General features: G+C 36.5%; 1 protein-coding gene across 2 annotated transcripts in view; it reads left to right on the top strand.

Moving 5' to 3' along the window:
* Positions 1 to 14,527, top strand: part of dmap1 (DNA methyltransferase 1 associated protein 1) — a 90,619-nt gene that overhangs the window by 57,184 nt on the left and 18,908 nt on the right. For both annotated transcript variants that reach the window (XM_039735912.1, XM_039735911.1), the window contains exon 8: positions 900 to 971. In XM_039735912.1, coding sequence (XP_039591846.1) covers positions 900 to 971 — 72 coding nt within the window. The remainder of the gene's footprint in view (positions 1 to 899; positions 972 to 14,527) is intronic.

Genomic DNA, 14,527 nt, shown 5'->3' with positions numbered 1-14,527 from the left:
AGCTCAAAGAGCCTCCCAGTATAAATATCTTCAAATAAATATATCCATCCTAGCTGAGGCGGCGCATCTGGCAAACTGTAGGATCCTGACAAGTTATACAAATTAGCAGGACCATATGCTGTACAAAACAAGCACGACATGTCACAGCTTCAGCGGTGTGATATCTGTATACCCACACCAGTTTTGATTAAGTGTTTAATTTTGTTGGGAGCCAAAGCACAGTCGTTTTATACCAGCAGTGAAGCTATGAAAGCAAGCCCCTTCTAATGAGGGTGATATGTGGAAGACTTCCTGTCAGTTAAATGTTTTGTGAAATGCGTTCGCACAACAAGGCTTGCAGGAGGATTGAGCAGGCAGCTTTTGATATAAGTGACTGTATCATCATCTGAGCTGCTGCTTTAAAGTCGAAGTTGTTTTATTTTTCCATTATTTTTTTTTTAATAATAATCCTAGCACTCTTGTAGATATCTCAAGATTTCGCAGCCCTACTTAATGCCATGTTGAAAGAATATAAGCTCCTAAATGACAGGAGGAAAGCAGACATAGCCTTATTAAATAAAATGTATAGCGGCTATGTTACATTCAACCATTGGCATTCTTTGAAGTGGATTTACAATAAATATATTCAAAAGCTATTGAGCATGACATGTATTGTTCAGTGCATTTATAATATGTATAAACTGTAACTGAATTGTATTTGTATTCTTTAATATGATATTGCATTTGTATGAAATCCTGTCAGATTTGAAGGGCTGACCTCTCTCAGTAAACTCTTAAAAGACAACATCACTAAGGGCTCTAACTGCTTCGTTTTTTGAAGTGGAATGTTGTTTCTGAGGTAGAACAAAACTTTTTTTTGACCTAATTGTATTCCTGACAAACTTTGTTTATATTTGCAGGCTGTTCCTGAGACAGCGGGCATCAAATTTCCAGACTTCAAATCAGCAGGTGTCACACTCAGAAGCCAAAGGGTAGGAAACATGCCCCTTATTTTTGTCAACCTTTACCAAGTTTCTATATTAATCCCTGATTGAAATCACCGTCTTGTTGCAGAATTTGAAATATATGTTAGAAATTCTTGATTTTTAGCTTTTTCTGTAGTAGTTTACTCCCATTGCCAAGAATGTTTTTTTTCCTTCATTTTGCTGTTATATTCCCTTTACAGATGAATTATACTGGACTTAAATTCTGTTTTTAGTACACGGAAACATGTAAAGCTACAGATGCAAGTTTTGTTCATATTTAATAATAGGTAGTTGACCGATCCCCGTTTGATTGAACAATGATCATTAACCGTTAAAAAAAGACACCATCCTTAATAACACCAACATGAATACAAAGATGTACTGTATGTCTCATTAATGGGTTCTATTTATTAAATTTTGTTTAAGAGTAGTTTTAATGTGAAGTGAAAACTTGTCACCAGCAGTCACTTTACATTACTGAAAAGCATTTTATGCTTTTTTGTTTAGGAATTGGAGCATCCTGACACATTTTATAGTCAGTTGTGTGTACAGTCTGTTAACTGTCATACGGCTGGTGCTTAGCCTTTTGCCTCTCATATGCGATAATACATGTTAAATCCATCATATACTGCAACCTTCAGTGTATGAGAGAGAGAGAGAGATGTTCCTAAGGTCCAGTCCACAGGGGTGGATGGATTAACGACCACATTGTTCAATGCATTTTTGTGAAAACATACAACCACTTTGTCCATGCATCTTCACAGCAGCAATTAGCAGCTCTGCAAGTCTGTTAGCTGTTTGTATAATTTGAAACTGTTGTGTTTGTAGTATCATCAACATCATCTGTCAATTTATTGTGTTATACCTCTTGATTGTTGGTTCAGTCCAAATTTAATTTGTGAGTATATATTTATGCTGTATACTATTCTACATTTATGCTACTTTCACTTACTATGTCACAAGTGGAAAATATATGAGCATCCCAAACATCTTTGAAAGTGGTAGCTCATAATTAAAAATAAGGACGTCAGTTCATTATTACATTTTTTGTGACCTCATTGTTTTTAGGCCAATGAGATACACATTGTGTTTGGTTTATCCATTGTTTTCATTAAAAAAAACCAAAAAAACACTAAGCCTTCATTAGTTTTATATGGATCAGGTAGCAAAGCAAAGTCATGTGATCTCAAAATGGGACAGTGAGATCTCAAAAGTGGACAATTTCAGTAACACATGAACACTGCATTATTAGCATCTTGTGTCTTCTTGGTAAAAACATTTTTCTCTGTGATTTGTAATGATGCTTCTGGATAGAATGTTCTACCATGGTTCAAGATAATTGCATGGCAGAAGAAGCCTTTGCCATCCACTACACTGATTGCTGTCATGTCTTGATTCATTGTGTATTTTTCTCTGCATGCTGGTCAGCAGCTTCTGACACACAAGCGCTTGCCTTCTTGCTTGATACTTTGTTTCTTTTGTACTCCAGGACATGCAGAGGAAAGAATGGTAAAGAGCAGTTGTGCGCTACACTCATTGTAGAATTGCTACAAGAGGACTTGACAAGTGACATGCTTGTTTTATTTGTTGTATGCATAACAGATGTGTTTTAAACACATGATTATGTAGTTAGTAAAAATTCATTCTCTTGTTTAAAATGCTCATACATTAAGGTGTTTTTAGAATATTTGTTGAAGGATATTTCTTCCTGATGTAAAATGATCTAATGATCCTCTACCTTAAATACGATCAACATGTTCATTACAATGAACAACTTTTCTGATTAACACTGTGTTACTAATTACATTACAGCAGAGAAATTAAATTCCCCAAAGCAAAACTGGAGGTGTATCAGGTTCCAGGGTTCCCAGTTAATGTTATTCATTTAGTTAATCATTAACAGGCCTGTTTGCAACATTTACATTCATAAACTTTTATAGCAAGATGTGAATCTTATATTGAATACGCTTTTCTTTCTTTTCCATTTCCATTTATATGTGTGATTCTTCACACGTTCATTAAGAACATAAATTTATAGCAATGTTATTATTTTTCATTTTGGTTACACATTGAACCTAAGCATACATTATCATACTTTCCAAACTTGCTGCCCAATTCTTAGATCTACAAGTGTTACCTTTAAAATTAGACTTTTTCCATCAAAGTTGCATGACAGATATATTATTTTTTATCCAGTGTAATTTTGTACCTACTACATTTCAAATTATTCAAAATCAAGAAATTGTTGCCTAAAACAATTCAGGTACTTTTGGTGCAGTGATTGCTTAATAACATTACATTTATTATGTACACAAGTATCAGCAAACATTTTTTTCTGAGCTAACTAACATTGGTTTGGCTAAATTAGAGTTTAAAGGAAGAGACCTTATTTGTAACTTACAGATATCAATAGGTAGGGAATGTAGATATCAATATCATATTACTAGAATTGGCTGATTCTGATACTGATCTCTCAACCCCATATCCTTTGAATTTTTTTTCCACTAAGCTCTTATATAACAAGTTGTGAATAAGCCATATGTTCCATATTAAAGTGTTATTTTTACAATTACAGTGCATAGACTAAATTCTGTAGATTTATTGTTTAGTGAAAAATATTAAAATAAATAAAAACCTTTAAAATAGATACTTTTCTTAACTAATAAAACATGCACAAAGTATTTTTCCATACTATATATGCCCAATAGAAGATAACATACACGTCATAATTACAAGCCACAATCTGAGTTAAATGTTTTTCAAGAAGATACAAGGCAAACACGCACAACAAGTTCCCATGTATGTAGACACATTTAGCCGTTAAGCTAACAAGCCTATTGTTTACAGAATAGTGAAGGCAAATGCCTCTTCATCTTTTTTTTTCCCTAATAAAAAATATGAGCTGCTGTACTAAGCAGATGCTTGTTCACCGTCCACAGTCAGAGTGTTGATTTTAACAAAATGAAAAATGAACTTGGCTACACTTTAGTAAAAATTAAGACTTGCCTCTTTTCTTCCACTTGAAGTTGAGCTGGACAACATATTCATCTGCCGTTTCTCTCCATGCACAGGATGACACCTAAGATTCCTTTGTCTCAGTTTATTATTCCATTTTCTTTAATGTAAAGCCTAATATGTCTGTCGTTTCACTCTTATAATGTCTGCCTGGCTGTTCTCTATTTACAGAAAGTTTGGCCCAAAAAACATGTGCAGTTCCTCTTCTATAGTAATACTTTGCATAAAGGAGCAGTTAAGATAAATGAATGTAAAACTTAGAAAAGCAGTTAGTGAAAAAAAGTTTTTTTTTGTGATCAGCCAATTTACTGATCACTGATTGAGTCGTGTTGGAGTGAAAATCAACCAGTTTAGATTAGCTGTACATCAGTTGGAGCTTAACAATTAATAGGTAAGGTTTGGTTAAGTTTGTGCTTTTTCCAAAGAGGAATAAGTTTTCATTAGCAAAATTGAAGTCTCACAATAAGGTTGCTTTTAATGTAGCAGGTGTTGAAATTTAATTATTAAAATATTACACCTGCAACTAGATATATGCGTGGTTCTTGCAGTGGAAGAAAATCCACTGTTGTAATGTAGCTGTCTTATTAGGTGATCTGTCTACCTTCCTGCGCATGTTATTTATCATACTTAGTATGACATTATGTGTCCTTAAGCTCATTTAAAATGCTGTGTATCAAATGTATATTAATACTGTTTCTTTTCAGTAATGTGAAATTTGTAATGTGTGCAGAATACTCTGATGATTCAATAGCTAAGGAAGTTGCAGTGGTTCTGCTTTCCTTTCCAATGATTTCCTCAAACTGAGTGACCATATTACCTTTATTGTCCTGTACTGGGAAAAGGTTTTTTTCTCCCCAGTGTGCTTCTTTAAAAAAAAAAAAAAAAAGCGGAATAGATGTAGCCCTGAATAAAATTTTATTACAATGTACTAAAAATGGGAGCCAATTCAATAAATACAAACTTAACTGAATCTGGAGTGTAATGAGCTACAGTATAATGAGTGGGTGGTATATTTCCAGATCACACCAGATTGCAGGTGGTGGATTTCATTAAAGAAATCACTAATCTGTTTCCGTGCTAGTTAATATTAAACTGCAATCTGCACAGTGCTCAACCAAGCATTACCACTGGCCCAATTAAATAAAAGATTTTCTGCATAACTATCATATGCAATATCTATTTGAAATACTCTATTTTTAGATTTGGCTTTTGACTTATTTTTAATATTTACACCACTGAAAAGCAGAGATTGAAGAGACTGAAGTAAATTATGCTAGGCCTCAAAATGTACAATAAAGAAGAAGATCAAGGTCCTTGTCTGGCTTACGTTTGTGTTAGCTGATCTAGATTTCCCATGTTGATTGACACCATGCCTGTTACCCCGTTTATATCCTCTTCTTTCTGTCTTTTTTTCCCTCCAGTACCACAAACAGGGAGATATTGTCTTCCACATGCTTAATCAAAATGCCTAAATGTGGCTGGAGGTAGCCATCTGGACCCAGCAGTGACCCAAAAATGGGTACTGAACTCTGGCAGTTTTGCTTCTTGCCAGCCTCATCTCTCATCACAGTGGTTTCCAAAATGCTTGAGAAGTAGCCAGGAATGTTTCTAAGCTTTCCTGTTCAACAGAACCTCATATTCATTTTATGCTGCTAGTTAGGGTAAGGAGTGGCCCATTGAAAGGTGCATGACCTCCCAGCCCCAATTTGCTGAAGCATCTTTCCTATTTGAGGATTGTTGAGAGGTGGAGCCAATCATGACAGGTCTGAGTACAAATCCTGTTCAAAATACCAGACCACTGCTTTAGCAGACCATTATCCGGAACATTCCCACCAAAAATACTTCATACTTAATGTCTTTGAAATATTATACTGAGAAAGACATTGACACTGTTCTGTTTATAATGACTTTAAGGTGTCCATTATTGCTGGGTTTGTGAAAGAGCTGAATGCCCATCTTATTTATTTGTGGTAAGGACCGTTTTCTTTCTCCTTGCACCCTGGTGTGATTGTACAGTAATCCCTCCTCGTTCCAGAACCCCCCGCGATAGGTGAAAATCCGCAAAGCAGAAACCATATGTTTGTATGGTTATTTTTATATATTTTAAGCCCTTATAAACTCTCCCACACTGTTAACATTATTAGAGCCCTCTAGACATGAAATAACACCCTTTAGTCAAAGGTTTAAACTGTGCTCCATGACAAGACAGAGATGGCAGTTCTTTCTCACAATTAAAAGAATGCAAACATATCTTCTCTTCAAAGAAGCGCCGTCAGGAGCAGAGAGTGTCAGAAAGAGAGCGTGACAGAAAAGCAAACAATCAAAAAATCAATACGTGCTGTTGGGCTTTTAAGTATGCGCACCGCGATAAAGCAGCCGCAAAGAAGGGAGCAATGTGAAGGTAGTGTTTCAGCATTTTTTAGAGTAGCATCCGTATCTTCTAGGCAAACAGCCTCTGTGCAAACAGCCCCTCTGCTCATACCCCCTCCGTCAGGCGCAGAGAATGTCAGAGAAAGACCGAGAAAAGCAAACAATCAAGCACCGCTCGGGAAGCACATCGTATATCATTGTGGAGTTTTAGTTAATACGTAATACATGCTCTGATTGGGTAGCTTCTAAGCCATCCACCAATAGCGTCCCTTGTATGAAATCAACTGGGCAAACAAACTGAGGAAGCATGTACTTTAAATTAAAAGACCCATTGTCCACAGAAATCCGCGAACCAGCGAAAAATCTGTGATATATTTAGATATGCTTACATTTAAAATCCACGATGGAGTGAAGTCGCGAAAGTCGAAGTGCGATATAGCGAGGGATCACTGTATTTGTCTTTTGTTTGTTATGGTCCTACTAAAGCCTCTGATAGACCCTCTGCCAGTCCCTGTTCTCATTCATACGCCCTCCAGCTGCCACTTCAGATCACTTTTCTGAGCTATCCATTGTTCTGTGCCATCAGCCAGACATGTTTTTTTCATTTGGAGATAACTTTTTTCTCCCTGTACCTGAAGTATAATAATATTACCTTTTAGTTTTCATTTTGTGATTATATCTTTGTATTATAATATCAGGCATTCACAATCTACCATATTTATGTGGGGAAAAGAGCACAACAGTGTCACAGTCGGTTTTAAACACCTCAAGCAATACCCTACCCAAAAATGATGATGTTTGTATCATAGTGATGGTCAAAAATGTAATTTTTAATTTTATGTTTCTGTACAGAACGGTAATAACAAACTTATTAATACAGTGGGCTTCAGTGTAGACCCAAATTGAAAAACCAGCAACAATATCACAGCATTCATGAAAAAAATTCAGATTGCTTGTTTTGTATAATGTAAATGTCAGGTGTCCAGTTATATCCAAAGCATATTTATTTTTCCTAACGTTGTTAAATAAACAATATTAGCAGAAATCCGCTCATGCATGACAGTGAAACATTTTAAATTGAAGAGCTCTCCCCCTCATTCGCTGGTCAGGAGTCCTGCATGGTAATAGCTCATTCATTAGCTACCTTGTCGCTTCATATGGTATCAACATTGCAGAGTGTGCTCTGGTACAGTAGATGTGTGCAATTACTGATGAAGAGTTAAAGAGAAGCGCCTGTAAACATGATCAGGTGCAAGTAGATTGTGTATTTGTGCATATCTGAAATGCTTCAACAAGCAGAAGGTCAGTTCTTTGGGGCGGTTTCAGGGCCCTCTGATGAATAACAGTTAAGGTGTTCTGATTATGTACATTGGCATATTTTTGTATGCTTGTTTAAGCCTTTTTTTAATTAATGGTTACTTTCCAATATGCTTTTAAGGCACTCCATCAGATTTATTTATTTTTTCATTGAAATAATTAGCAATTATTTAATGGCGGTTTTGTCACCCTTTTGTTTCTTCCTGGGAACTGTCTTGTTGTGTCGCTATTGTTGATTGCTGTTGTCCTGTAGTTTTATTGGCGTGTTGATGGTGTAACCCACATAAGAACTGGTGTATGTAATGTGTCCCTATTCAAGTCTGTAGATGTCAAATTAAAACCTCCTGGGTCTTTTTGTATGTGTCAATTGGGCTGTTTAGATTTCCCAGTTCCAACCTTTGCTTTGATTTCTTTTACTACGATTTTTGGGTTTAGATTTGGGTATTGACACTCGATAGCACTGATCTTTGGTTTCAGCTTTCTTCCTGTTTACATAAACCTGGTGGCCTTTTTTGCACAAGGCTAATAGACGTGTTGTAATTGTGGCCCACTGCTCTTATGTAAAAATTAAGTCCAAGGGAGGAGGGGACAGTTGAGTCTTGAATTCAAAAGCTTAAACTTTAATTGAGTGTGCTTCAATGCTGTGCACGAGAAGGTTTTTCTGGAAATGAACATTTTTGCCCCAGAATTGGTAAATAATAATGTCTTTGGTATCTTGCGAGTATCTGACTGAATGCCTGATGTTTGAATTGTGCACACGTGCAAAAACCCATACTCTCTCGTATAGGATCGATTTAAGTTCACCAAAATGCCTAAGGTCCACATTTTTGGAATGTGGGAGAAAACACACAGATAATGAAATTTGTAAAGTTTATTTTGGCAATGTCTGGTGCTGGAGCTGGCTTTTGCTATTTTTCCATGATGTGTTAACACCTTCTGTTAGTTTTGGCAGATTTTGTAGGGGCTTTTAGGGCTTGCAGTGTTTGTAATTCAAGGTTCATGCCTGGTAAGATTTGAGGTTCACAAGAGGGAAACCAGAGCTCTCAAGCCACTGATTCATTTATGTGGCATTGGAGCAGCTGTGCCACGTGTGGCTTTTAGACTTTAAGTGTGTGTTTGCTTAGAAATGGTGCCTGGCATCTTTTAATGGTTTGACTTTATTATAAAAGCAAGTAGAAAAAGAAATAGAATAGAACAGAATAAAATGCATTTTATTGTCATTGCACAGATGTACAGTACAACGAAATGTTGGTGTGTCCCCTGAATAGTATATACCATATAATAAAATCAGAATCTACAACAGACTTAACATATACTCAGCATTTTAAACTGCACACATACATTAATATCTATACTAATAAAAGGCAAAGCCCTCACTCACTCACTGACTGACTGACTGATCACTAATTCTCCAAGCCTGACGGAGCAGATTCCTGTTTGCTTAGGTAGAAGGCTGAAATTTGGCAGGTCTCATTCCTTACAGCTTACTTACAAAAGTTTAAACTTTTGACTAAAGGGTTTCATTTAGAGGGCTCTAATAATGTTAAAGTGTGGGAGAGTTTATAAGGGCTTAAAATATATAAAAATAACGGTTTCTACTTCGATTTTTCGCTCTATCGGGTGGTTCATAACTGAACATATAATAAAATCAGAATCTACTTACATACATATATACATTAATATCTATACTAATAAAAGGCAAAGCCCTCACTCACTCACTGACTGACTGACTGACTCATCACTAATTCTCCAACTTCCCGTGTAGGTAGAAGGCTGAAATTTGGCAGGCTCATTCCTTACAGCTTAGGCGGAGTTGGTCATAACTGAATCCTACTTACCCATCACCATTGCACGCATCCCACGTAGTTGGCTGCCTGCCAATATTGCGTCCCCCTTACCCACGCCTCCCACGTAATTGAGTGCCTGCCCATATAAGGCTGTCCGTCAGCAGCAATCCAATAGACACGCTGCCGCTACGAGGCGTTTGTCATGCCTAAGACGAATACGATTTTCACGAGATACAAGTTTAGTGAGAAGACGCAAGGTATAAACAAGACTTTTGATCACTTTGTAACAGAGTTACAATTGCTCGTGAAGGACTGTGCTTACGCACACGAAGATGAGATGGTCAGGGATAGAATAGTGTTTGGCACAAACTCAGCAAAAGTGCGAGAGAAACTTTTAAGTGCCGGGTCTGAGCTAACATTAAATAAAGCCATGGACATCGCAAGATCGCACGAGATAGCACAACCACAGCTGAGAACCTTCGATGCATGTACTCAGAGTGGCTCACGTGAACTGACTGTGAATGCAGTACGCAGAGAACAAGCAAGAGCTCCAAAGAGTGCTGAGCAAAAAACGTATGACACAATTGAGAAGGCAGCAAAAGAATATGAAGTGAGTGCCGCATACAAACATATTCATAAGTGCAGGTACTGCGGAAACAAAGCACACGGTGGAAAAAGTCAATGTCCAGCTAAAGGCAGACAGTGTAAAAAATGTGGTAAATTGAACCACTTCGTTAAAGTTTGCAGGACTGGGAAAGGTAAACCCATGCATGCAGTGTGTGATGTCTCAGATAAAGAGGAAGACGAGCTGTTTATTGATGCAGTAAGCACAACCCTCTGAATCTGAAGAAGCCTTTGTATACATATCAATAGGAAAGCAAGGTTTAAAGCTTAAGTTTAAATTAAGTTCATAGACACGCTGCCGCTAAATATTCGCAGGCAAATCCACAACTTAATACCGGGAATGCCTGTTAAACATCTTAGATTCACGAGTACCGATTTGGGTAGTGAAAACTTCGATGAATGAAACCTGTTATCTTTACAACGGTTGACAAACACGGAATATAACTTGAACACAACACATCCTCCAAATGCAAACCTGATTGAAAGAAATAATGATAATCAAATCCTTGATGACAGCAACACTCATAATAGTCACAAAACAATTACATTGACAATCATGTTATGTTATTTTTAAAATGTTTGCTTTTCTTTTTCATAACTTCTTTAACACACAACTTCGCTGTGAAGCACGGGTATTTTGCTAGTATTTCAATAAAACCAATGAAACATTGAAGGTGGAAACATACAAATAGTAAATAGTGAAGTAATTCCATTTTCCAAGATACTGCACTTTTGTCTTATTGATGCCATGGGTGACAGTGAATGGCATAAGATCAAAAGCACTAAGATGCAGTAAAAGTGTTTAAGAAAAGTGTAGTTCTCTAATAGCACTCGGGTCGAAGCTTTTCAGTAGTCTTAATAGGACTGTAATGCCTTTCAGAAGGCAGCAGAGTAAAATGTGGTGGCCAGGGTGGATTGGGTCCAGAATGATTGTTTTGGCCTATCGTAAACATTGAGGTCTGTGTCTGTCCTCCCGGTGAAGGTGTTGGTAGTTTTTTTTTCTGATTTGATGACTCGCTAAAGAGCCTTCTTGTCAGCCACACAGCAGTCAGCGTGCCATACCAGGATGCCACAGGTGAGTGTGCTTTTCACAGAGCAGCTATAGAGGGACACCAACAGTAACATAAGTAAATTATTGGCAATAGATATAGTAATAGGAGCAGAGTAACATTAATGAAAAATATGGTGCAGTTCATTTTTATGTAGAGCGTTTTTCCATTGCCATGGCCTATGTGCTTCAGACATTTTACAAAAATGTATAAATAAAAAACCAAATGATTCTGAGAAAGAAACATATGATTGGTTAATAATATTATTAATCAAAGCTATTCTATACTTAAGAAGTTTATATATCTACAAATTATGTGTGGTTTATAGAGGAATCCATGCATGCAACAAAAAAATGTGAATAAATAAGCAGCACTCTATCTATAGACTTTAATATCCAATTAATTTTAATTAGGTTCTAAAAGATAAGTTCACTGGTTTTGACACATGGGCTCATTAGAACACTTAGAGGGCAATTGTTGATTCCCCAGACTGTTTGTATGTAATATTAAATGGAGCCCATTGCCTTCCTGTGAGCTCCATATACTCCATATTCAGAGAGCTGGCACTATTTTTCTCATAAGATATTTTAATAGTTTAAAATCTTGTAATTTTATCATTTGCATTGAAACTAATTAACCTTTTGGGCTTCACTCCTAGTTTGTACTTTTTCTGGTCTTGAAAATGAGTTGTAAAATATTATTTATTATACTTATTAATTTTATTATATTATTATTAATAGTATGAAAGAGAATGTCTCAATATATTAGGATTGATTTTTGTTGGCAAGAAGCAGGTCATTTTTGAAACTTTTGCTGATAAATGAAGCTCTTTTGTAGTGTAGGAATGTCATTGCACTCTGCACATACATGACAGTAAGCTCAAACTATCACAGTACATCAGCTGGATTTCAGTGGGTTTAGGTCTCTCTTCAGCAAAGATTCTTCCTCAAGTACACTGTGGGATGTGAGGATGGTTGCCGTTACTCGATCTGATCCTGGTCCTCTGTACAGGTGCAGTGGGAATTGGTAAAGGAATGCGCTGCACCTGAGCAAATGTAGCCTCCTTATTCCAACAGGCAGGAGTACTTTTTTAATCGTACAATTTAGATTTTTTTCTTCTTGGCAAATATGTTCAGTTTGTTTGTTTTGATTTGGCATGATTGACACTGTTTTGTAGATCAACTTATATATATTATATTAAGAATATAAGAATAAAATATGAAAGTACTTCTGCAGTGCTCTGTATGTTGACGTTGTGTTGTAGTGTGTAAAGGGTTGGGTTTTAAATCAGAAGGTTGCTGGTTCTCTCTCCACTTTTTTGTCTTCAAGCCAGACATCAAAGCTCATTAAAAATATCTTTTTTCAGGTTTATTTACACATTTTGTTTAATAACAAAGCAGTAATGAAAAAAGCAGCATTTCTCAAAATCCCCAAAAATGTAAAAATAGAATAGCAGGCTTGGAAACATAACCAGTTTACTGATTTAATACCTCATAGAGCCGCGTTTGTCAGTTTTTTCTAGGGAATATTTGCTCATTTTCTATCAGATTTAAGTCAAATCTCCGACTTGGCCACTCAAGGACGACCCCATTCTTGTCCTTAAGCATTGCATTGTTTTTTTGGAGGTGTATTTTGTGTTGGAAAGTGAATTGTCTGTCTGCCTGTGCACCGCTGGTTTTCCTCCAGAATTTGAGTGTAATTGGCAGCATCCATTTTCTCCTCAATCCTGACCAATCAGCCAGTACCTACTAATCAAAAACGCTCTCACAAAATAATGTTTCAGAGGAAGTATGTTGTGTTTTGAGTGGTGTGCTGTGTTTTTGGTTTTCACTCTACACAGTCCAAATAGTTCAGTGTTGCTCTCCATCTGGCCATATAGCCTTTTTGCCACATAGGATCAGAATCTTTCAAATGCCTTTTTTTGGAACACAGAAATGAGACTCAGTGTGGTACTTTTTCAGAGGAGGCTCCTTTACAACTCTGTCGTAAAGGCCAGCTTTGTGCAAAGCTTCTGAGATTATCGTGACAGGCACATCCTGCCCGGTTTCTGCTGTAATCACTTGCAAGTCTTTCAGAGTTGACATTTGGTCTCATGGTCGCCTCTCTTAACAGTATCCTTCTGGCTTAGTCATCAAGTTTGGAGGGAGAGCCGTATCCTGCAAGGTGTTAGTGGTGCCGTATGCTTCCCACATCTTAATGATGCTCTGAACAGTCCTTAGATGGGCAGATGAAGCTGCATGGTGGATTCTTTGCGTTGACACATTATGGCTAGCAGTGGACTCTTCAAGGCGTAGGCAGATTCATTGTGAAGGAATCAGGACCACTGCAGTTGATGTCAGATGGTTTGTGATCTGGAAGGTGATTGGTTGTACCTGAGCAAGTTGATAATTGTCACTTTATTTCCTGATCACTTAAACCAGGTTTTTCACTTATCACATTTTAATAATTGATCAGATTTTTTTTAAATGTTATTTTCACTCTGATGTTTAGGTCTCCAATAGTTTTGTTTAATGTAGTATTATGTCCAGAGTTTAATCTGACAAAAGGTAAGGATTTTGATAGGGTGTGTTGAATTTCTATTAGCCTGATCAAAGTGTTAATTTTCAGTTTTAAGTTCATTTGGCAGGAAGCTGTACATTAAATATACAATTACAGAATATATGAAAATATGTTAGTTATTACAAGGGCATCTGGAGGTTGGAACCAGGCTGTAGGATATACTAAGCCTTAGGAGTCTATGTGCATTTCTTATTTAGACTTTAAAACAGCATCTTGAAAGTGGGAAAAAAGAGCAAGAGAGGGGGAGACGACAGCTGAAAGGCTTAATTACATTCCAATAATTACATATCCAGCACATTTAAAGAGGTGTAAAATGATCTGGCCTTTGCTTTAAAAACAAAAGAAAATCGGAATAATTGCAGGATGCTTAAGAAGCCAGAGTGTATTTTACTTTACTCTCATTAGTAAAATGTTATGATTTATGCAGCTGCCGCCAGACTAATATCTTTAAAATTTAGCCATGGAAGCCGATTTATCTTAAAGACTGATGAGAGGAGATTGCTCTCTATGCAAAATGCATTAAAGCTAAATGAGGAGTCTATTACTCAAATATGGCTGATAATCCGTTAGCTTGACTCCACTAACTAAACAGATTTAGATGTGTCGCTGTAGTGACAACCTCGTCTCAGAAGTGCATTACATAGGAATTAACTTTGATAACTTAAGTATTTTTTCCTTCACCATTTTCTTGACATTCTACTTATTTTAAGGCTTTTTTTCTTTTATTGAATTAATTTACATATACTTTTCACTTTTTGGTTTACTATTTCTCTGTGTATTGCTTTTTACATGCATATAAGATTAGTGTTTAAATAATGTATTTAGCCAAAAATCATCTGCA

The sequence above is a fragment of the Polypterus senegalus genome, chromosome 14 (genome assembly GCF_016835505.1).
Source record: "Polypterus senegalus isolate Bchr_013 chromosome 14, ASM1683550v1, whole genome shotgun sequence".
NCBI classification, from domain to species: Eukaryota; Metazoa; Chordata; class Cladistia; order Polypteriformes; family Polypteridae; genus Polypterus; species Polypterus senegalus.
The sequence above is the reverse complement of the archived record's forward strand: the minus strand, read 5'-3'. Positions and strand labels throughout refer to the sequence as shown.